Genomic DNA, 19,810 nt, shown 5'->3' on the forward strand with positions numbered 1-19,810 from the left:
AGTGAGTGCGCGTGTAACTCGGGAAGGGCGGGGTGCAGGATCTGGCTTGCTACACATGGGGACCTCAGGATGAGGTGGGGGTAAGTGACAGAGAAGGCCCGGGGCCCTATCACTCGTCGCCAGGCAGGCTGTGCCAGAAACACGGGAGCCTGCGCACCTGCTGCCCACCTGGGTGCATGAGGCGAGGGCAGACGGCAGGGCCAGACTGCAGCTGCTGGCTCCGTTCAGAGCAGGGGTGGACGTTTGGGAAGCTCCTCAGGCCAGGGGCATGAGGAAGACTGCGTGGTGCCCAGAACATTCCCTTCAGACTTGACTCTACCCTTCCATGCCCAGGTGGGGAAGAGGGGCCACGTCTGAGCCCCGGAGCAGGCTGGCGCTGCCTCGGCCCGGCTGGGGGCCCTTACTCTCATCAGGAGCGGGCTCCGACGACGTCTTCTCTGCCGCCTGCAGGTCCTCATCCAGCAAAGCCCTCTTGGACCCCTGTCTCAAGGGCCGGGTCTTGGTGGGCGGTATTCTTTTCCCTTTGAATAAAAATGGCATTAAACCCAGCATCAGGGCTGTATCCGCGTGAGGCTCAAACGCGGGGTCTCATCCAGCGCCTGGGCAGCGGAGCAGAGGGCCTGGTACCAATGTGGGGGAATTGGCCTGAGCCCCTGACATTGCCCCTCGGGGACCTCCACACCCTCATGTGATCTTAATCCTGCTCAGGGACCTCTTTGTGCTGTTTCTCTGGTGCCACATCATGGGGACACCTCATTGCCACTGGCCTGCAGCTCCAGAGAACGGCTTGGCCTCCTCCACTCCCTGACCCTCTCCACCTGCTGCCCCCTGAGCTGAGTCCACGCCGGGCTCAGGACCGGCTGAGAGCGGGCTCCACCTAGTGAAACGACCCTGAAGCTTGGCTACAGCCCTCATCCCACCCTCAGGGGGTCACAAGGGAAGACTGGTGGCCTTGGGGAGCAGCTGCCATTTCCTCCCAGGCCTTTGACTTTCATATCCAGGGCCTGTGCACTGCCGAGGGGGACGTGTCATGCCGGTTTCTGCCATGGGGCGGCAGGGGTGGGGTCCCGCCCGCCTCTCTCACAACCTCTTGCCTTTTCCCCGGCATCCTGACCATTGCCAGAAACTGAAGACTCCCTGTTATGCTCTGGGGCTCTGAAGACAGAGGGCAACAGCCCATGAGACCAAAGGACAAGCAGAGGAGATGGGGGGGACCGTGAAGAGCACTACCCACGTGACAACTCCCTGGCTCCACTCCCACAGACACTGGCCCAGCGGATCCCAGGTCCCGCGCCAGCCCACGCTGCTTTAGAGAGCCACTTACGTTTCTTCCCGAACTGCTTCTTCTTCTTCTTCGTGGCCTCTTTGGTCTTCAGAGGTGTGGTTGGCTCTGTTGTAGAAAAACAGGGGCAAGAGTTGAGATGAGTTTTGAGGACGCAGGGTAGAGGCACATCCCGAGACCCTTGCCCACCCCACACTAGCTGCCCCAAGAAGAAAAGCCGAAGCTGAGCAAAGAGAATGGGGGAGGGGGTGGGGGAGGGACTGGAGAACACTCTCGTCGCCAGGGCTGCTCGGAGAGACCTGGGTAGTTTACCTGGGTGCCTAAGGGCATGAGCCTATGACAGAGCAGCAAGGTCAAGGAAGCTCTGCAGGCCAGAGGGAGAGGGAGACGGAGAAGTCAGGAGCAAGGGCCATTCGTCCCTTAGAGGTGGGCCGCACTTCTCAATCTCACACCGAAAGTAAGATGGGCACGGGGTGGGGTGGACGCCAGGAAGGAAAAAGGAAAGCAAAGTTGAGAGCCCCTTAGGGCCGCAAGAGCCCAGACCTGTGGACACGGGTGGCTGGAGCTGGTAGCCGGTGAGCTCACACCAGCCAACAGGATAGATGTCTGGGGACTCACAGTCCACCCATTGGTCATACTCGTTGTCCCAGCCATCGAAGTGGATGCTGAGGAGCCGATGCACCACCCGCTTCACTGTGGCCACGCAGATGAGCCGCGGCTCCATGAGGTCCACGGCCTCCAGCTTCATGCCCACTTTGAAGCCATGGTTGGGGCAGTCCTGGAGGCAGAAGGGGCAGTGACCACGCCAGCCAGCTCCGTGCCCCGGAGAGACCGAACCGGGGGGAGGGAACAGGGCCAAGAGTGCCTGCGGGGGATGTTCCCCTGACCAGTGACCTCACTATACTTTGTTCCCAAGTACCAACCCCCCGGGAAGGGACCGGCTAAGCTATTGGGCACAGTGCCCAGGTAGGAGCTGGGACTTCCCCCGCAATGGCTGATCTCAGGAAAGACTCGCTGACGGTGGAAAGGGCCGGTCCAGCGGCTGCCCTGGCCCTGCATCCTCGGTCTCCTCACCATGTTAAAGAGCCTCGACGGGGCTGCTTTTGACTTGGTCTTCTCCAGGTAGCTGTCCCAGTTGAAAGTTTGTGCCTCACACCCTGGAGGAGCAGAAAGCGCAGATGCAGAGAGAGGAGACAGGCGGAGGGAGCCCGGAAAAGAGCGCCTGCAGCGTGCACAGGCCAGTCTGACCTTTCGGGGGTGTGAGCTCAATGTCATTCTTTTGGCAGAAGGTGGCAGGGAAGATGGCGTGGGAGGAGGCGTGGTAACAGAACCAGTCCGAGCCGTCTGTGGAGGGTCCCCCATCCACACAGATCATCAGGTAGCCATCCAGGAGAACCTGGGGGTAGGTACGGGGCAGACAGAACAGGGTGTCATGAGCTGCACCCCCATCCCAAGGCAAGGTGGCTGTAGTGAGGACAGGAAGCCATGAACCCAACGGGATCTTGGCTTCCCTGAGTGGCAGCTCCAGAGTGCTTAGCATTTCTATGAACTATGCTTGTGAGATCACTGACCTCCCTCACTGGACAGCAAATGCTGTGCCAGCCACTGTCACCAGCGGCAAGCACGCAGGCCTGGCCTGGAGGAGATCTGCCACTAGACAAAACAGCACATCCCCCAAGGAGGCCAAGGTCATTTGCCTTTCAGGCTGCAATAATGGAGATGTGCAGCCGTCAGCCCGGCCGTGGCTCTCGGCTAGGCCAGCACTTAAAGGAGACGGCGTGTGGCAGTGGAAAGGCCCCCACTGAGGTGACAGGGTGGGGCCTATACCTGACGCAAGATCTTGCTCAAGCCAGGGGTTCAATAAACACCTGTGCAACGCGCTCCAACCTTGACACGAAAGCAGATTCTGAGCAAGGAGCAGGTAAGCGCCCTAATCCACAAAAATCAGGCACTCCAGGAGCTGCCCGTGTTGGGAAGGTGGGATGGACGGGGAGAACAGAGCTCTGTGCCAGCTCCATCCCGAGAAAGCCGTCCTGGAGGCTGGAGGGCCAGCTCCAAGCTCACCTTGCAGATGGTCGCCACGCAGATGTTGCCCAGATTCAGTGGATCAATAGCTTCCAGTTTCATCCCCTCCTCGAACCAACCGCCTTCCGTGTACACAGCTCGAACCTTCAAGGAATGGCACAGCTGGGGAATCCGGGCTGGCCCAGCTGAAGGATGGCGGAGCCAGCCTCTGGGAGGGAAACGGGGAGGAAAAGGGACATCCCTGGAAAGAGCCGGAGTCCTGAGGCTGGGCCTGCACCCACAGCCGAGGGTTGTGCCTCACCTTCTTGAACAGGTACGGAACAGCATCACAGTAGATTTTCCGGAAGGTGGGATGGTGGGCCATGTCGCTGCGTCTCTCTTTTGGGGAAGCGGCAGAGGGAGCGAGGGAGAGAAGGGAATTGAAGGCTAACAGGGCCATCTCCACATGTCCCCCAGAAATGTGCAGCTGCGCATGCTCTGGTCTCAATCGCAGCCCCCAGCCCCAACCTAGACTAGAATACAAAGCAGCAGGAGCTCTGTAGGAACCATGCAGCCCCCAAGGCCCAGACTCTCTTCCCACGGGACAAGGGAGAGGATGCGGCTTGTAGTCCCTAGGTCCAAATCGATTTTACCACTTACAAGCTGAGTGACTTTGGTTAAGACACTCAACCTTTCTGGACCTCAGTACTGCCATCTGCAGGGAGGAGATGATCTTGCCCAGGCCCTGGGGCAGCAGAGTTTGGGGTCACATTGGCCCGGGGCTCTGCTAACCTGACAGCTTGATGCCATGGCCAACACGCCGTGACCAACCCACTGGATGGATCAGGGGGCTCCACATGTGGCACCAGAAGTCGTCGTCACTGTCGCCATCCTCGTAGAGGAGCCGTAGGCGACCCCCAATTACTGTGTCCACCACGGCCATGCGGGTCCGCGACACCTGGGACTTGTCTACCACCTCCAGCCGCATGCCTTGCCGAAACGGGTACTTCATGCTCTCCACCATCTGCAACACCAGAATACAGGCCAGCTGTGGGCATGGGGACCCTCCCAGACACCTTCCTGTTCTCTCTCTTACAAGTATCTGGAGCACAAAGGTGATGTGGAGTCAACCCAAACACTAAGTCAGAGGAGGCCAGATGAGCCCCCGTCCCACCAGTTCAAACCTGGCCCCCAAGTCCCTAGGATGACACTGAGGGAAGATGCACAGCTTACAATGTGTGCACTCAAAGCACCAGTAAGTCATCTGATGGGAATGACAAAACCCTTTTTAGCCTAAGGAACGATGCGCAGAGAAGTCAAGTGTCTTGCCCAGAGTGAGACTCAGTGTCAGAGCTGAGCCCTGAACCTGGTCCCAGTGTCCAGCCTTGTACTCTTTCAGGGATGTGCACCCTGATCCTACAGGTACCCCATACTCTCCTCCCTCCTGGCCCCTCGCTGATGGCACAGAGAATAGAGTCCTCTTTGCTTCCATGTCTCATTCCAGCTCTGGCTTCCCTGGGCTGTGGCTCTGAACAGCTTTCACGGCACTTCAGTAGTGATGGCTGCACCCTCTGACTCAGCAAGAGACAGTGACCAAGAGGCCCACAAGCTAGAGAGCGCTGATGGCAGGTATGGGTGAGGGGGCAGGAGGCTGTGCTGTGACCAGGGCTGTCCTGCTGCAGTAGATAGGGTACAGGGAGCTCTCTCTGCAGGGCTTTCCCCGCCCCAGCAAGATCAGAACCCAGGCCTGCTGTGGGGAGCGTCTCAGAGGTCACAAACCAGGAAAAGCTGACACTGCCCTCCACTAGACCCTTGGTCCCCAGCTCAAGGACTGATCCGCCTTAACACCAAGCATCTGACTGGCCCATCTGAGAGAGACGCAAGGTGAGGCCGAGGTTGGGGTCCCCCTGGCCGCCTTCCCCACCTAGCCTCTCCTGACACATTCCCTTCCTCTGCGTTCCCAGCCCACAACCCAAGGACACTTCATGGTCACACACTGGAACTTGAGCTCCGTAAAGACAGAAGCTAGGTTCGGTTTGATTTGTTTCTACATCTCAGCCCTGAACGCAGAACTGACTTATTGCTCAGTTAACATTTTCTCCCAACAATGAACACACACACACACACGCACCTGACCTTGGCTGATAGGTCATTCATTCATTTTACTAAGCACTTACTGTACCGCAGGCATCGAAGGCCATGTTTGGACTGAAGTTTCCTCCACAAACCACCCGCTTTTATCCTCCCTCCCCCTTCATCTTCAGAGGCAGCTGCTCTTGTATCCTGTCTGGCATGCACTACTACGGCACTGGGCGTGTGACAGTCAACACGTGCTTGCTGACTGGTTCACGTGGAACCCTGCTCTGCCACGCAGAATCGAACCCTTTAAAGAGGTCACTCTGATATACGTAGTGGCCTGTACCACTAACAATCACCTGCCTCATCTTAGAACAAGGGCAGGCTGAGAAAGTGTCAACGGTTACCCTCAATGACAAATCTGTCAACTGTGCAAAGCACTACGGGAAGTGTAGGAGAAAACGCTTATAGTTTTGCTGGAAAGAGGCTATTAAAAGGTAATTAACAACACACAGAGAGATAAATAGCAAATTAGTACCCAGTAAGGTCCAAGAAAAGAAAAATAATTTCCATCTAGGAAAAAAAAGGCCAGAGAACGCCTCCTTGAGGTACATGGAACCATCCGTTGCTGAAGGCAAACTCTCTGCTAGCGGAGGCCCATGGGGCAGCAACTTTTCACCTGGTGTCCGGTGCCTCGGATGAGGGTGCCCAAACTTCCATCCTCATTTTCCGCTGCTGGCTTCCATACCACCCACGCCCTACCCATCAAGGTGAAATTCTAATGCCATTTTCTCCATGAAGCCTTGGTACCCACTCTTCCTTGGGCCATGAAGCCAGTTCAATTTCGTGTCATGGCGGCACGGGCCCTGCACTGCCCTGCTCACTGCTCTGATGCCCAGGGCAACACCAGAAGTACACCTGTGAGCACCCGGGTCAGGAGACCTCAGCTGCGGCCCAGGCACCTACGTGAGCAAGACCCACAGCAGGTCTGGCGTATAGAGCGGGAGAGACTGGTCTTCACTGTGTACCCTTCAGATTTCTTTGAATTTTTACCAAGTGTGGGACTTTTTAGGTTAAAGAACTAAATAATTTTTAAAGAGTTAAAAGCCACAAAGTGATTCCGAAGCACATCCCTGGTTCAGAACCAAGGCTTTTGATAATTATTCATGTGCATGACTTCATTTCCTCTGCCAGTCTAGAGAGTCCTGGATGGTGGGGTCTGTATTCCCGCAGGGCCTTGTATACAGGTACTTAATGAAATCTATTGACTGAATGCTCCTGAAAATGCTGTGAATGAGGGTGGGGATCTGGAAGAGCAATGGCAAACAAAGCAGAGTGGTCCATGTGACTGGGTCAGAGTCTGGGTTGGGCAGAGGCTGGGAAGGCAGCCGGCAAGAGCTGCTAGATTGCTAAGCAAGGCCGTCTTAAACACTCCAATGAGCAGCATGAAGGATAGAAAATGGGAGGAGGGACAGGAGGGTGACCAATTAGGAGACCCAAAGGGCTCCCTGCCAGACCTTGATGTGGAAGTCCACGGGGAGCGTCCTGGAGCCCACCAGCCGTTTCATGAGGTAGCCCTTCCAGTCGGTGAACTTGGCATGGATGGCTGTGAGACAGCAGATTCCTGGTTACACAGACTGACAACACTCCCACCCGCAGAGGGCGTCAGAGCCGCCCAGCGATCACAGAGGGGATGGAACAACTTGTTTCTGCCTTTTTGGGAAAGCAATTACTTCATCCTACAGAGCCAAGCTCCACAACCTTGATCTGCCCCAGGGCCTCTGGGACAGATGCGGCAGGTGGGTTCTGTTCTGACCTCAGGCAGAGGATGCACCTTCTACCAAGGGCCCTGCCGGAACCAGCACAGGCCCATGTTCTCATGGACTCACTCCGTGGGGGCACCAGGATCTTGCTGTTGATGGCACACCAGCCGATGGGGTGGACATCCACAGTTCCCAGGTTGCACCAGAAGTCGTGGCTGGCATCATTCTCAAAGCCTTCGTACCGGAGCAGCACTCGGTACCCTGGAAGAAGGAAAAGAGCACCAGTGAGGGCGGGGGGGATGGGAAAGGGTTCTGAGGCCTTCCCTCTTCTCCAGCCGACACTGGATGTGCCACTGCCTAGTCCAGGAACTCCTCCAGGCACAGGGGTCTCTGCTGTCCACAGGAGTCATGGCCAAACCATGCCACTTACTTGGAAAGCAGTATAGTGGGGAGAATTAGTTTTCTATAGCCAGATTATCCTTAGAATAGACTTAAAAAACTGGGAGATCCCAAACTCACCAAGCTATGTGGGCCCCTCTAAGGTAGACAAGTAAGGAGAGTTGCAAAAGAGGCCGAAAGTCCAGCGGATGGTTTTTTTGTATTATGAAGCTAATTTCTGCCTACAGCGCTGCCTACCCATCTGGAGCTGCCACTCTCCTGACCCTGACCCTAACCCTGACCCTGTACAGGCCTTAGCCAGAGGAGCACCCACCTGCTGTCTGGATGACAGAGGCGATCCAGTACACCCGGCTGGGGAGCACGGCGTCACTGTTGAGCACCTCCACCTTCATCCCCTTCATCACATCTTCCCACTGGTCGTAGAGCGGGACCTGGGTGGGGACGAGGGAACCCCAGGGGGATAGTGAGCTGCCTGGCTAGCTGAGTGGCTGGCCTCACGGCCATGTGAGTCACTGTGCCCTTTGCCTTTTCACGTCACTTGTGTGTGGGAAGCCAAGCACGGGACTAGGGAGGAAGAGATGAGCCAGATGTGTTGTGTCTGCTGTCCTTGAAGAGTGGAGTCAGGGAATGAGGAGCTCGGGGGTAGGCAGGGGCGATGGTCAGAGATCCAGAGTCAGACAGCCCTGAGAACTGAGCTGCACGGGGCCAGCCCCTCGCTGTACTGTCTTGGGCACATCACACCTGTGCCAGCCTGTGTGACAGTAAGGACACCTAAGAGTTTCTATAGTGCTTACCACGTGCCAGGCACTTTCTTGGCACAAATATTACCTCGTTCGGTGGTCACTCAAACCTGGGTGGTGAAGACCATGACGCCCTCGTCCCTCAGCTGTCACCATGCCGGCTCTCACAGAGCTGTCTACCGCACACTTCCCCTACCTCCCTAACCGGTTAAAATGTCCCCTGACAGCAATGGACTGTTTTGGGGTGCCTTCCCAATATCTAATCCTCACTTTGCTACCAAAGGTACCTCGATTGTCTTTTGGGGAAATTCACCTTTTTTCCTCATCCTCGGCCCTGGCTTAAGCCAATCGGGGTATCCCACTCCATCTCCCCTGCCGCAGAGACTGGGTTCATCGGAGAACTCAGGCGCCCACAGCGGGGATTTTCAGAGCGTGTGAACCGATGTGTTGTCTCCTGCAGTGAAACTGCAGGGACTGCTAGAGGGTTCAGGGCGACGAAGAGGCCCCCAAAGCAGGAAAGGTGTGAGCCTTCACCAGGAATTCAGAGAAGAGTAAGAGGCGGCAACGAGGGCCAACCTGTTGCTCAGGGCAGTCCCCAGAGTTCAGCAGTCCAGAAAGGAGCGGCTAGGAAGCGGGCTTACTCTGGCGAGGGACCCCGAGACTAATCAGACCTCCTCCCGGATGTCCTGGGGTTTAGAAAACTGGCTCCAAAGGCAAAAGAGAATGCTGCTCTGGGCTTCCCTCCCGCCCTGCAGGCCACATGGCTACCTATGCTGCATGCTAAGTCCATGCTGCTCCTTCCACTCAGAGCCCAGCCGTCCGGGGCCTCGCCCTCTCGTGCTTCGCAATGATTGGAGGTCAGGGAACCTTTACAGAAGTGGGCCCCGGAATGTAGCCACATCTGCCTCCCAGTGGGGCAGTTTACGAGCACCTAGCTTTCAATGGGAAAACACTACAAATGGGGAAGAAAAGGATTTCAGAGCTGGCTCTTAGACGACATCTAGCACAAAGTTCCGTTACGTGAATAACAAAGTGGGAACCCCGGAGGGGAGGCACAGCGCTAGCCCGCACTGAGGGTTTCTGGGAGGGCTTCTGAAGCCTGTGAACTGAAAGGTAAACTGGAGCGAGTGGCAAAGCGGGGCCTCGACCACCCAGACCTCACCACTGTTCTCTCCCGGTGCCAGTGTCCAGCCTGGAACAGTGGAGGACCCGGGCTCCCGCTCTCCCTCCCCTCATCTCCAGGGCACTCACGTGTTTAAAACAGCTGACAGGAGCAGCCTTGTAACTGTGATCCTTCAGGAACTTTCCCCAGTCGAAACCCAAGACCAGCGCTGCAGAGCAGAGAGGAGAGTTAGAGAGAAGGGAGGCTGGGGGCCCAAGCAGCAGCCACTCTAGGAAGCTGGCCCTGTGCAGCCTGGAGAAACAGGTCTCCTACCCACTCTGGCAGCATCTCGACCCCAAGTGCACGGGAGGCCACCTATCTCCATACCTGTCCCACCAGTGGCCATCGGGACCTTATCCAAAGGCTGCCAGACTCTCAGGAGTAGAGGACATGCAGAAGGAAATGTCTGACCTTTCTTCCCCAAAGGAAAAAAGGAAATTCAAAGACCCTTGAGCTTAAATTCCTCAGACCTCCCCTGACCTCTCATTGGCTAGAGCCGATCTACATGGGTGGGAGGTGCAGGCACCTAGGCCCCTCCAACCTCCAGCTGTGAGCTCGATTTCAGTCAGACAGTCAGAAACTCAGACCATACAAAGCAAAGGTGCTTTGTGCCTACAGTTTAACTTGCTCAAAAATTGCTACACACTCAGAAATTGTTTCCTTTTCTTAGCTGCCACCCCTCTCCCTATTCCTCTGCAAAACAGACCTGGGTTTCCACCACTCCCAGGCTAAAAGCAACGTAAAACACAAGCTAATTCCTGGCTTCTGAATTATCAGGGGTAGAGGTCCCGGCAATTTTAGGGATTTTCTGGGATAATTTCCACAATACCTACCAGGTGAGGAAGATGCAATGCACAGCACGCCTGGCTCAGGGGGCTTTCTAGCTGGCATCTTTTCCAGCGTTCCTTCCTAGAGAGGGCCCCCCAGTGCTGGCACCCCACCCCCACCAACTTCCCAACAGTCTGCTCTCGTCTTACCGTCTTGCCCTGTTGGTGTCCCATCTGCGAGCTGTCCCGTCCCTTGAGAGTGGAGGAAGGCTCCGATTTTGGCAGACCAGGCAGCCTTGTGCAGGACTTTGGCTTTTTTGGTAGGTGGTTTTCCCTGCAGGGAGGAGGACGTGTGCAGCTTGGCTGAGAGCTGGGCTCAGGATTTGCACCGCCTAGGTTTGAACTCTGGCAAGGGTCCAATTAAGCTCTTTGGGACTTGTTTCATTTGCAAATCAAGATGATAACAATGCTTAGCTCTGAGGGGTGTTGCAAGGAGAAAATCACAGTATCAGGCCTGGCACTCAGTAAACGCTTAGCTATTGTTCACCCAGGGACTGGGGGTGGCCACAGAGCTGCAGGGCAGGGAAAGACAGTGGATGCAGAGCTGCAGGGCGGGGAGGGACAAGTGTTCTTTCCTTTAAGCCTTGGGTTTGATCAAGAACCTTCTGGAGAGGCACCATGGCTTTCATCAGACTCAAAGGGGTTCTCTCGCAGAGTGAAAAGGCACTGATCTGGTCTATAGTTCATAACTTAAGCACCGATCAGAAAGGCCCTGAGAATTTATTAGATAAGTGAAGCAGAAATGTGGGTTTAAATCCTGGGGTTAAATCCTGACTCTTCAATTTTGTGTGCCTTTGAGCAAGTTACTGAAAGTTTCTGACCCTTTAAAATAGGAATTTTTAAAAATTCATTTTTAGGGATCATTGGTTAGACTGAGAGTGCCAAGCCCTTAGCAAGTACCCTCAAATTGTCGCTATTAACGATATTATCAGCTCACCAAGTAAAGGGATTTTCCTATGCCTCGACTAAAACCCATTAAAAGAAGAAAATAACAGTAATCCTTTCGCAAAGGTGATGAAGTATATGAAGCACTAAGCAGAAGACCTGGGACACTGCAACTTTGAATAAACATGAGAGGGTCTCAAACTTTCTGCACATTACGATCACTTGGGGAGCTTTTTGAAGCCCCCAAGTCCAGGCCACTCTCCGTCCCAATTAAATCAGAATCTTTAGGAGTTATGACCCAAGCATCGATATTTTTAAAACTTTCCAGGTGATCCCGACATGCAGTCGAGTTTGAGAACCGGCGTTGTCGATGGTGGCTCTGGTCACAGGAAACAGCACATGGCCAGGCACCTGAGATGAGTCTCCAGTCTCTGCTGCTCTCATCCCACAGAGCCATCCTTGGTAAGCCATTCTCTGTGGACCTCAGCACACGTATCAATTAACGTGTGGGCCAGACAACACATCAGCGTCCTTCCATTTTTAAAAGCTCTATGAACGTCAATAACTAACTAGAGATTGGCGAGACTGGGTGGCTGCCTATGACATGGGGTCAGAGCAGAGACATCAACTTTCTAAACCCACTGTGGCTGATGAAGCACGTGCCGGATCCCAACTCCCTTTCAGACGTTTATAAAAGTGTGGTGCAAAGACCAAGGGCATCAGGCTCCCTCAAGGCTCTTGCTGAAAACTTTTGAACATATCAGACTCTAAGGGGTGAGGGTAGGGAATGAAGGGAACGGAGCTCTAGGAATCTGGAACTTAACGAGCTCCACAAATAGCATCCTCTGCCCTCTAAAGTTTGAGATCATAACAAATGCCAGGAATTTGACAACCGCGGACAGACGCAGCAAGGTCCTTCCTAAGCCTTGTGGGTCCCTTACTGTTGGTCAGCCTCTTGTTCCCATCTGGCGCCCGGGGCCCTGGGAAAGGTCTTCCAGGTGTCCCCCCTCTCACCTGTAATCTGGCCAGGATACTGGCTTTCTTGGAGTTGGAGGAGTAGCTCCTGGAACAGGAGACACTGCAGAATCTCTTGGTCTTGGAGAAGAAGGCTTCCCTTGTACCCACGATACCGCACATCTCACAGACAGCTGGGAAGAGAACTTAGCACGTGACTCGCCTGGTCACGGTCACCCCAAATCAAACACAACGATGGGCCCTTCAAAACCTGGGCACTGTGTTAACCAGGTAAGTCCTGAATCTATTTTGCCTAAGATAAGCAGCTTAGCATCCCTTGGGCATGTGTCAACAGTGCGGCTAAGGAAAACCCATGAGGACAACCAGGGAAATAAGTGTTGGAAAGATTGCAGAGGAAAATGAGAAGAACAAGTGTGCCCAAGTCACTTCTATAGGTCTATTTTCTTCTCAGCTATAGAGTGAACTAGATCAGTGTTTTAACCCTGGCTTCACATTAGAATCATTTGGAGAGATTTCAAAAAGCTCAAGCCTGAGATTCCAATAAATTGGCCTGTGCTGGGACACTGGCACCTGTAGTTTGTTAAAAGCTCCCCAGGGAACTCTAATGCACAGCCAGGATAGCGAACCCCTGGACTAGATGGTCTCTATTGGTTCTTTCTAGTTCTGAAGTTCTAAGAGAATGATCAGAAGATAGAAAGGAGAGAGATAAAAGGAGAGGAAGAGAAGGCAGGATGAATAGAAAGGAAATAAGATTCAACTGTCAAAGAGTAATAGATTATTCTTCTGAAGAGGTTAGGTACCAAGGAACAGTGTTCTCACAGACCACCTTGCCTGCCTCTTTTCACAGGCAGTCCACACACTGAAAGCCCTGAACAGGAGTCCAGCAGCTGTCCAAGCATCACATCTCTGAAGCCAAATGGCTTCCAGATGACCCACGGGGATTCTCATCTGCCCACCCCCATCCTAATCCTCTTGCCGAGAGCTCACTTTATTCTGTATCTCCCTCCCTGCCACTTCCAACCCACAAGATATTTCTTGTCCCTTCCCAGATAGTAACCAGAACACTTTAAGTGTCCCATCTTCTCAACGTGAAGGCTTAGAAATCCACCAGCTATTCACTCAAATAGAAAAGCAGCACCATGTAAATGACTGGCATCTAATATGCGCTGAAAGAAATATCAGCTATACAAAGGAACGAATGAAGTCACAGCATGAAATCAGACCGTAACAGAGGAGATGACCCTTGGGGATACTTGGGGTGCTTCTCCCTCTCTCACAGGTCCTCAGACATCTGATCCCTTAGACATCAGATCAAACGGCCCTTTATACCTGGATGCCTCTGCCCACATGGCCTATATCCCCCTCTTTCTTCACAGCTCTCTGAAACCTCCCCATCTTCAGGGACAGTCTGAAGGCACCTGGCTCAGAACCACTGCCGTCCAAGGAGCGGGGAGTCCCAGGGCTGAGCAGCTGCAGCGGGGAGGTGGGCAGCTCTCCTGCTTCCCTCTCCTCATTCTCTGCTTCACTTGACTCCTCCAGGTAAGAGCTGCTCTCACTGCCCGCACTGCTGTTGTAGCTCCGGAAACTGTCGTAGCCACCAAAGAGCTCCAAGTCTTCCTCTTCCTCTTCCTCTTCCATTGGTTCTGAAGAAGGAGTCTCCTAGGGAAAGGATGACACAAACCAGGCAGAGGGAACCATGGTTGGCTTTGTGTCTGGGGAGGGCAGCTGCAGATCTGCTATCAGCTCCCTTTGCAGTTCTTGGTCAACATTTTTGGGCAAAATGGCAGGCACAATCAAACACCCCTTTGCAAACACCAAGATCACTACTCATGTCCGGACACTTCTCAACCACGACTCAACAGACTAGTTTAACAAGACAGAAAAAATATATATGAGGAATTAACCAAACTCCTTCTGTGGATTTATAAGCGATGATATTTTAACACGATCCAACAGAATACAATGATATGAAAATACCCTAAGTAAGGTGCCTCAGGAAGACCTGCTGGGAAAGATGTATATAGTTGACCCTCCATCAGTTCCACATTCACAAATGGAAAATATTAGAAAAAACTCACATTTTTGCTGATGTGTACTATACACATCATGATGGGTGAGTCTGTACTAAACATGCACATTCTTTTTTATTATTCCTTAACACAGCAAAACAACTATTTACATAGCGTTTACATTATATTAGACATTATAAATAATCTAGAGATGATTTAAAGGATATGAGAAGATGTGCATAGGTTATATGCAAATACTATGCCATATTATGTAAGAGACTCGAGCATCCGGATTTTGGTATGGGAGGGTGAGGTGTCTTGAAACCAATCCCCTGAGGATACCGAGGGACAACTGGACAGGCATCCCTCATTTTATTGCACTTTGCTTTGCTGAACTTCACAGATGTTGCGTTTTTTACAAATTGAAGGCAAGACCCTCCACCAACAAAAACATTACAACTCGTTTTATTGCGGTGGTCTGAAACTGAACTTGCAATATCTCTGAGGTATGCCTGTATCAGAAACTCATATTTCCCCCTTCAGCATATGTAAACCAAAGTAATCTCAGCTTAAGAACTAAGTCAGAGAAAAATTAATTTGGGACCCAGACTGCCCTGAGGATTTGGGAGGCAGAAGACACAGTAGTTATAACATAGTGATGTGTATCATGGCTATGGACCTAGTTCTGACTCTCTCTAGCTGTGGGTCCTTGGGCAAGTTATTTAATCTCTCTGGACCTCAAATGTCTCATCTATAAAATAAGAAAAATATCTGGCTCACAGGATGTGAGATATGTGATACTGCATATGAAACTCCCTGACATGTAGAAACAGTCTGGCATGTAGCAGAAAAGATATGAAGAGTTCGGGCTCGAGGCCAGGGAGCAAATACCATCTCTACTTTTCACTAGCTGTATGATCCACCGCAAGTCGGTTTTTCAGCGTATAGATTTTCCCATTTGTAAATGAGGATAATACCACTTATTTCATAGGCTTTGGGGGAGAAGTACGGGTTAATAGAGGTAAAACACTCAGTGACTTGCACATAGTAAGTGTTCATTAAAACTAGCAATTATTACCGATTATAAATATGGAATTTCAAACCAGATTTGCTGGTTTTTGTTTTTTTTTTAATATTTTAGGTGAGGCAACCCTTGGTTGACCTCACAGATTGCAAGGATCTTGTCAGTTTACAATCCCTTATTTTTTTATTTTTTACACCTACAGCACCTGGTCTTCCCAGGTGGTCTCCCATCCAAGTACTAACCAGGCCCCGCCCTGCTTAGCTTCCGAGATCAAACGAGATAGGATTTGTTCAGCGTAGCATGGCCGTAGACTGGATTTGCTCGGTTTGAATCCTGGCTCTGCCACTTATTATCTGTATGATTTTGTGCAAGGCAGTTAACCTTGCTGCTCTCAGTGTCTTCATCAGTACAACGGAGATAATAACGAACCTTCTGCAGAAGATCCTTATGAAGACTGAGATGTGTAAGGCCTAGCTCTGTCTCCTGCAGTTAGTGACAGCTCTAAAAGTGTGACCTATTATTCTTATCCTTTAACTTCATTATGATTACTCTCCTTTACCTGTGCAGAATTTTTTTAGCTATTCCACTTTATATTTACAACTACACATGCAATGTGCTAGAAAGGAAAACGAATTGAAATACAAGGTGAACAAAAGCCAGATGATTAAAAGGTGAATAAGTTGCAGGTCGTAGCAGAGTGGGAAAAGCATAACAGGTCAAGTTTGGAACCTGACGGACGTAGTGCCCACCTCCTTCACTTCGCACCACCTTATTTCTAAGCCTCAGCTACTTTAACCGTAACAACGAAACCGTAACACAGGATTGCCGTGTGTATACTGGGAGATAACGCATGTGAACGCTCTAGAAACCGAGTGTTTATTAAACTTTAATCTCCCTTCGCGTCCCACCAAGCTGTGACAGGCCTCACAATCCCTAAAGAACACGACCAAGAGACAGGGAGGACGAAGCAGTTTCAGAAGCTCTCACATCCGAACCCAGTTCCCCTTTCCCTCGACTAGGGACGCTGTTCTCCCTGAACTACTCGCCGGACGCAGCCCCAGCAGTATCGGAGCAAAAGGCAACGCCAATCGCTTTTGGCCCTGCTCAGCCTCAGTTTATCCATCCTTCCACCCTCCACCTGCAAAGCTTCGCTAAAAGCCCTTCGCTAAAAGGCCTCCCGAGCAAGGTTCTCGGGGATCCCTTTCCCAGACACGATAAGCGCTCTCCCGCTCACCTCAACGCCCCGGGGCTTCTCCATGAGACCTAACACGGTTTCTTCTACCGTCACCAGGTGCGGGAAGCCATATTGGCCTCGCCGCTTCCCCCGAGGGTATTCATTGGTCGCCTCCCGGAGCCGCGAGCCAATCACGCTGCAGAAAAGAGGAACAGCCGGGGCCTCGCTCGCCCGTGCCCCTCCTCCCCTGGGGGCGGGGAAGCCGCGGGTGCTTGTGGGACTTGTAGTTCTCTCGTGGGTGTGTGCGTGGAGGGGACGTTGCTGTAACGACGTGGAAATCCCGGGGTGCTGGTCCTGCCCAGATTCCCGCGGCGTTTTTCTTTTCTTGACGCCAGCCTCTTCCCTTCACCCAGACCCCGGTCTTCATTAAGCCATTACTGAGCATCTGCGACTGTCAGGAACAACCTCACGTTCTTCCTGATTAGGAATTTCAGGTTCTCTTGGGCCAGGATGCCTAGGCAGAAACTGGAATATTCTCATCCCCAATGTTATAAATGTCCTTCATGATACAAATCCAGCAACACTGTCCCTGCATCACCATCTCCCCAATGAAACCTCGAATATGAGGTTCTCTACCTCATTCGGTTGAGATTTCCCACAGCCTCCTTACACACTGTTGAGTGCTGTCATGAAGCTTTACAAACATCTCTAATCCAGAAGCAACCATTTTCCTTTGAAAGACAAGAAAATGGTGGTTCTTCTGGTTTAGACATTTCCCAAGGTCACACAGGATTGGAATTTAAGATGCCAAAATCAGACTTCTCTCCCTATGCTGTGCTGTGCTCTAATGAGTTGAGAATCTAAATGTATTAAGTGGAGGCTACATATTAAATATGTTTCTAAATTTGAGGTGCACCACAGACGTGAAAGTCTTCGTTAATTTCTTCAACCTTTTCTACCTTCAACCCCATATCCATGCTATTAACAAATACTGTTGGTTCTTCTACCTCCAAAATATATTCTTGTCCGCCCACCACTACCACCCTGATACAAGCCACCAGTCCACTGCAACAGCTCTTCAACTTGTCTCTTTGAGTCTTCGCCTGCTCTAATCCACACAGGTGATTTTTTAAAATCAAATTGGATCATGCTCATTCTCTTGCTTAAAATCCCTAACAGCTTCCCTTTGCACTTTGAATAAAATCTAAACACTCTACAAGACTCTGAATGACCTGGCCCCAGCTTTCTCTCCAACCCCCTCTTGTACCACCTTCTCCACCTTTCCGCTTTATCCATCCACCCTCCTCTTCCTGTTCTTGACTGCCAAGCTTGAGTTGGCCTTAGGGCCTTAGCACCTGCTGTGCCATTTGTGTGGGAATTCTTTCCATGGCTTTTCTCATGGATGGCTCTTTATGTTTCAGATTTCAGCTCAAAGTCACCTCCTCATGGACCTTATTCAAAGCAGCTGTTCCCTCCCCTCACTCTGTATACCTTCACTCATTTTATAGTCATTGATAGCACTTGTTTCTGTATGAAATTATCTTCTTCATTTGTTTACTTGTTTATTGCCTATCTCCTACCATTGGAGTGTAAGTCCCATGAGGGCGGGGTCTTAGTCTGTCTTGTTTTCTACTGTATTTTCCAGAGCCAAGAACATAGGCTAGGTGCTTAATGATCAAAGGGCTAGATAATAAAACATTAAGGATTACAATAGGTTGCTTAAAAAAAAATTAAAAGTATAGTTGACATACATTATTATATTAGTTTCAGGTGTACAACAAAGTGATTCAACATTTATATTCCTTACGAAGTGATTACCAGGATAAGTCTAGTAACCATCTCTCACTATACAAAATTATTACAATATGATCGACTGTATTCCTTATGCTGTACATTACAATCTTATGACTTATTTGATTTGTAACTAGAGGTTCGTATCTCTCTATCCTCTTCACTGTTTTTTTGCCCTGTCTCCCACCGCCTGCCCTTCTGGGGAACCATCAGTTAGTTCTCTGTATCTATGAGTCTCTTTCTGTTTCTGTTTGGTTTCCTATATATATAATGTGAAACCCGGGAAGGTTTTAAGCAGAGGAATGAATTAATTCCATTATGTTTTACTAAGTCACTCTCTGGCCGCTGTGTGGAGAGTGGACTGGAAGTGGGTTAAGAGAAGCAGCAGGAAGACCAAGTTGGAAAACTCTTGTAATGAAGGATTCAGGTGAAAATGGTGATGGCTTGAACCAGGGCAGACTCAAAGGATATGCAGAAAAGTAGAAGAATTTGAGAAATTTGTTGGGGGCAGTAATTAATTGTATGGAGTGGGTTTGGCAGAGGGAGGAATCCAGAATGACTCCAGGTAAACATGTTAAGTGGGTAGACGGTGAGACCATGTTCTGTAATGGTTAGAAACTGTACAAGGAATGAATGAGTTTGAGTGGTTGAATAGAAGGATTAAGAATTCTGCTTAGTCTACAGCTATACAACCCTGAATGTACTTGATGTCATCTGATCTTGGAAGAGTTCTGCTTAGTCTGAGATGCCTGCGAGAGGGCAAGGCGGCAGTCGGAGCTCCGCAGAGAGCCCTGGCTAGAGATCTGAATCTTGCAATTTTTGGCATCCTCTCTTTAAGATGGAATGAGAGTCTCTAAATCCATTTTCCTTGCGATATGTTATTTTTCACATCTCAATGCATGTGTCATCAACAGTATAACGAAGTAGAAACCTGAGCTTTCTAGTTTCATAATGTTTCAACAAAAGCAACAGAAGTACCAGACTTCGGGGGAGAGATGTAGAGCTGGGGACCTCAGTGACAGGTACTGTTAGCATAAGTTGAAATGGCTGTTAATTAGGAATTCGGTTGAAACATCTTATTAAACACAGGTTACTAAGCAGTGGTGGCCGCCTCAGGAAGAGTGTGGCCGTTCCTTCTGCCTTGGGCCTCCTGGGCCTGGGTCTCATGCTGTAGCGAAGGTCCGCCTTTTGGCTGGTTTGAGCCATACCCCTACACACCCACCTCACATATTCCTCTCTTTTCAGAGCCTTCTCTCCGTAAGTCACTGTCCCTCTCTCTGCGATTACTGATCTCTCACTCACTATTGAATCATTGCCAATAGCAATAAAAACTTGCTCTTGTGTTACCCATACTATACAAATAAATCCTTTGACCCCACTTCATCTGTTCCCTGCCATTGTGCTATTCCGCCCCACAATCTCTTGAAGGAATCATCTGCACACTCTACCTCCTCTTGTGTTTCTCCTTACTTCTCTCTCTGTCCTCAGACTTCACCAAAACTGCTTTATTATTAAGTTCACACACAACTCCTCTGATGGACAGCCATGCCTCTCTTCTTTCAGGGGCATTTGGCATAAGTGATGACTCCATCCTTCACGAAATACTGTCCTTTCTTGGGCCCTTCTTGGTTTTCCTCCTGCCTCTCTGGCCAATCCTCTCCCCTTTGCAAGACCTTCCTCTACTACCTGAATTCTATAT

At 51.1% G+C, this 19,810-nt stretch overlaps 1 protein-coding gene and 1 pseudogene across 1 annotated transcript; both read right to left on the reverse strand.

The window, feature by feature from the left end:
- Positions 1–6: 6 nt before the first annotated feature.
- L3MBTL2 (L3MBTL2, polycomb repressive complex 1 subunit) lies at positions 7–16,503 on the reverse strand. The gene is made up of 16 exons (XM_011369054.2): positions 16,381–16,503; positions 13,532–13,772; positions 12,153–12,286; positions 10,404–10,527; positions 9,516–9,595; positions 7,838–7,955; positions 7,252–7,386; positions 6,880–6,968; positions 4,079–4,310; positions 3,609–3,685; positions 3,347–3,451; positions 2,531–2,678; positions 2,357–2,439; positions 1,826–2,060; positions 1,325–1,390; positions 7–521 (listed from the first exon to the last, which is right to left on the reverse strand). Exons 1-16 carry the CDS (start codon positions 16,402–16,404, stop codon positions 316–318), a joined length of 2,097 nt encoding a protein of 698 aa, XP_011367356.1. The 5' UTR covers positions 16,405–16,503; the 3' UTR covers positions 7–315.
- Positions 15,340–15,458, reverse strand: LOC111745047 (annotated as a pseudogene).
- Positions 16,504–19,810: the final 3,307 nt, after the last annotated feature.

This window comes from Pteropus vampyrus, unplaced genomic scaffold (genome assembly GCF_000151845.1).
Source record: "Pteropus vampyrus isolate Shadow unplaced genomic scaffold, Pvam_2.0 Scaffold145, whole genome shotgun sequence".
Lineage (NCBI taxonomy): Eukaryota > Metazoa > Chordata > Mammalia > Chiroptera > Pteropodidae > Pteropus > Pteropus vampyrus.

What these genes read in the sequence shown, in the direction of transcription:
- L3MBTL2 (XM_011369054.2), bottom strand. Translation starts at nt 16,404, where the DNA reads ATGGAGAAGCCCCGGGGCGTTGAG. An exon ending in CGGCAGTGGTTCTGAGCCAG is followed by an intron (nt 12,287 to 13,531) that starts GTGCCTTCAGAC and finishes TTCTCTTCCCAG; the next exon opens with CTGTCTGTGAGATGTGCGGT. An exon ending in GACACCAACAGGGCAAGACG is followed by an intron (nt 9,596 to 10,403) that starts GTAAGACGAGAG and finishes TCTGCTCTGCAG; the next exon opens with CGCTGGTCTTGGGTTTCGAC.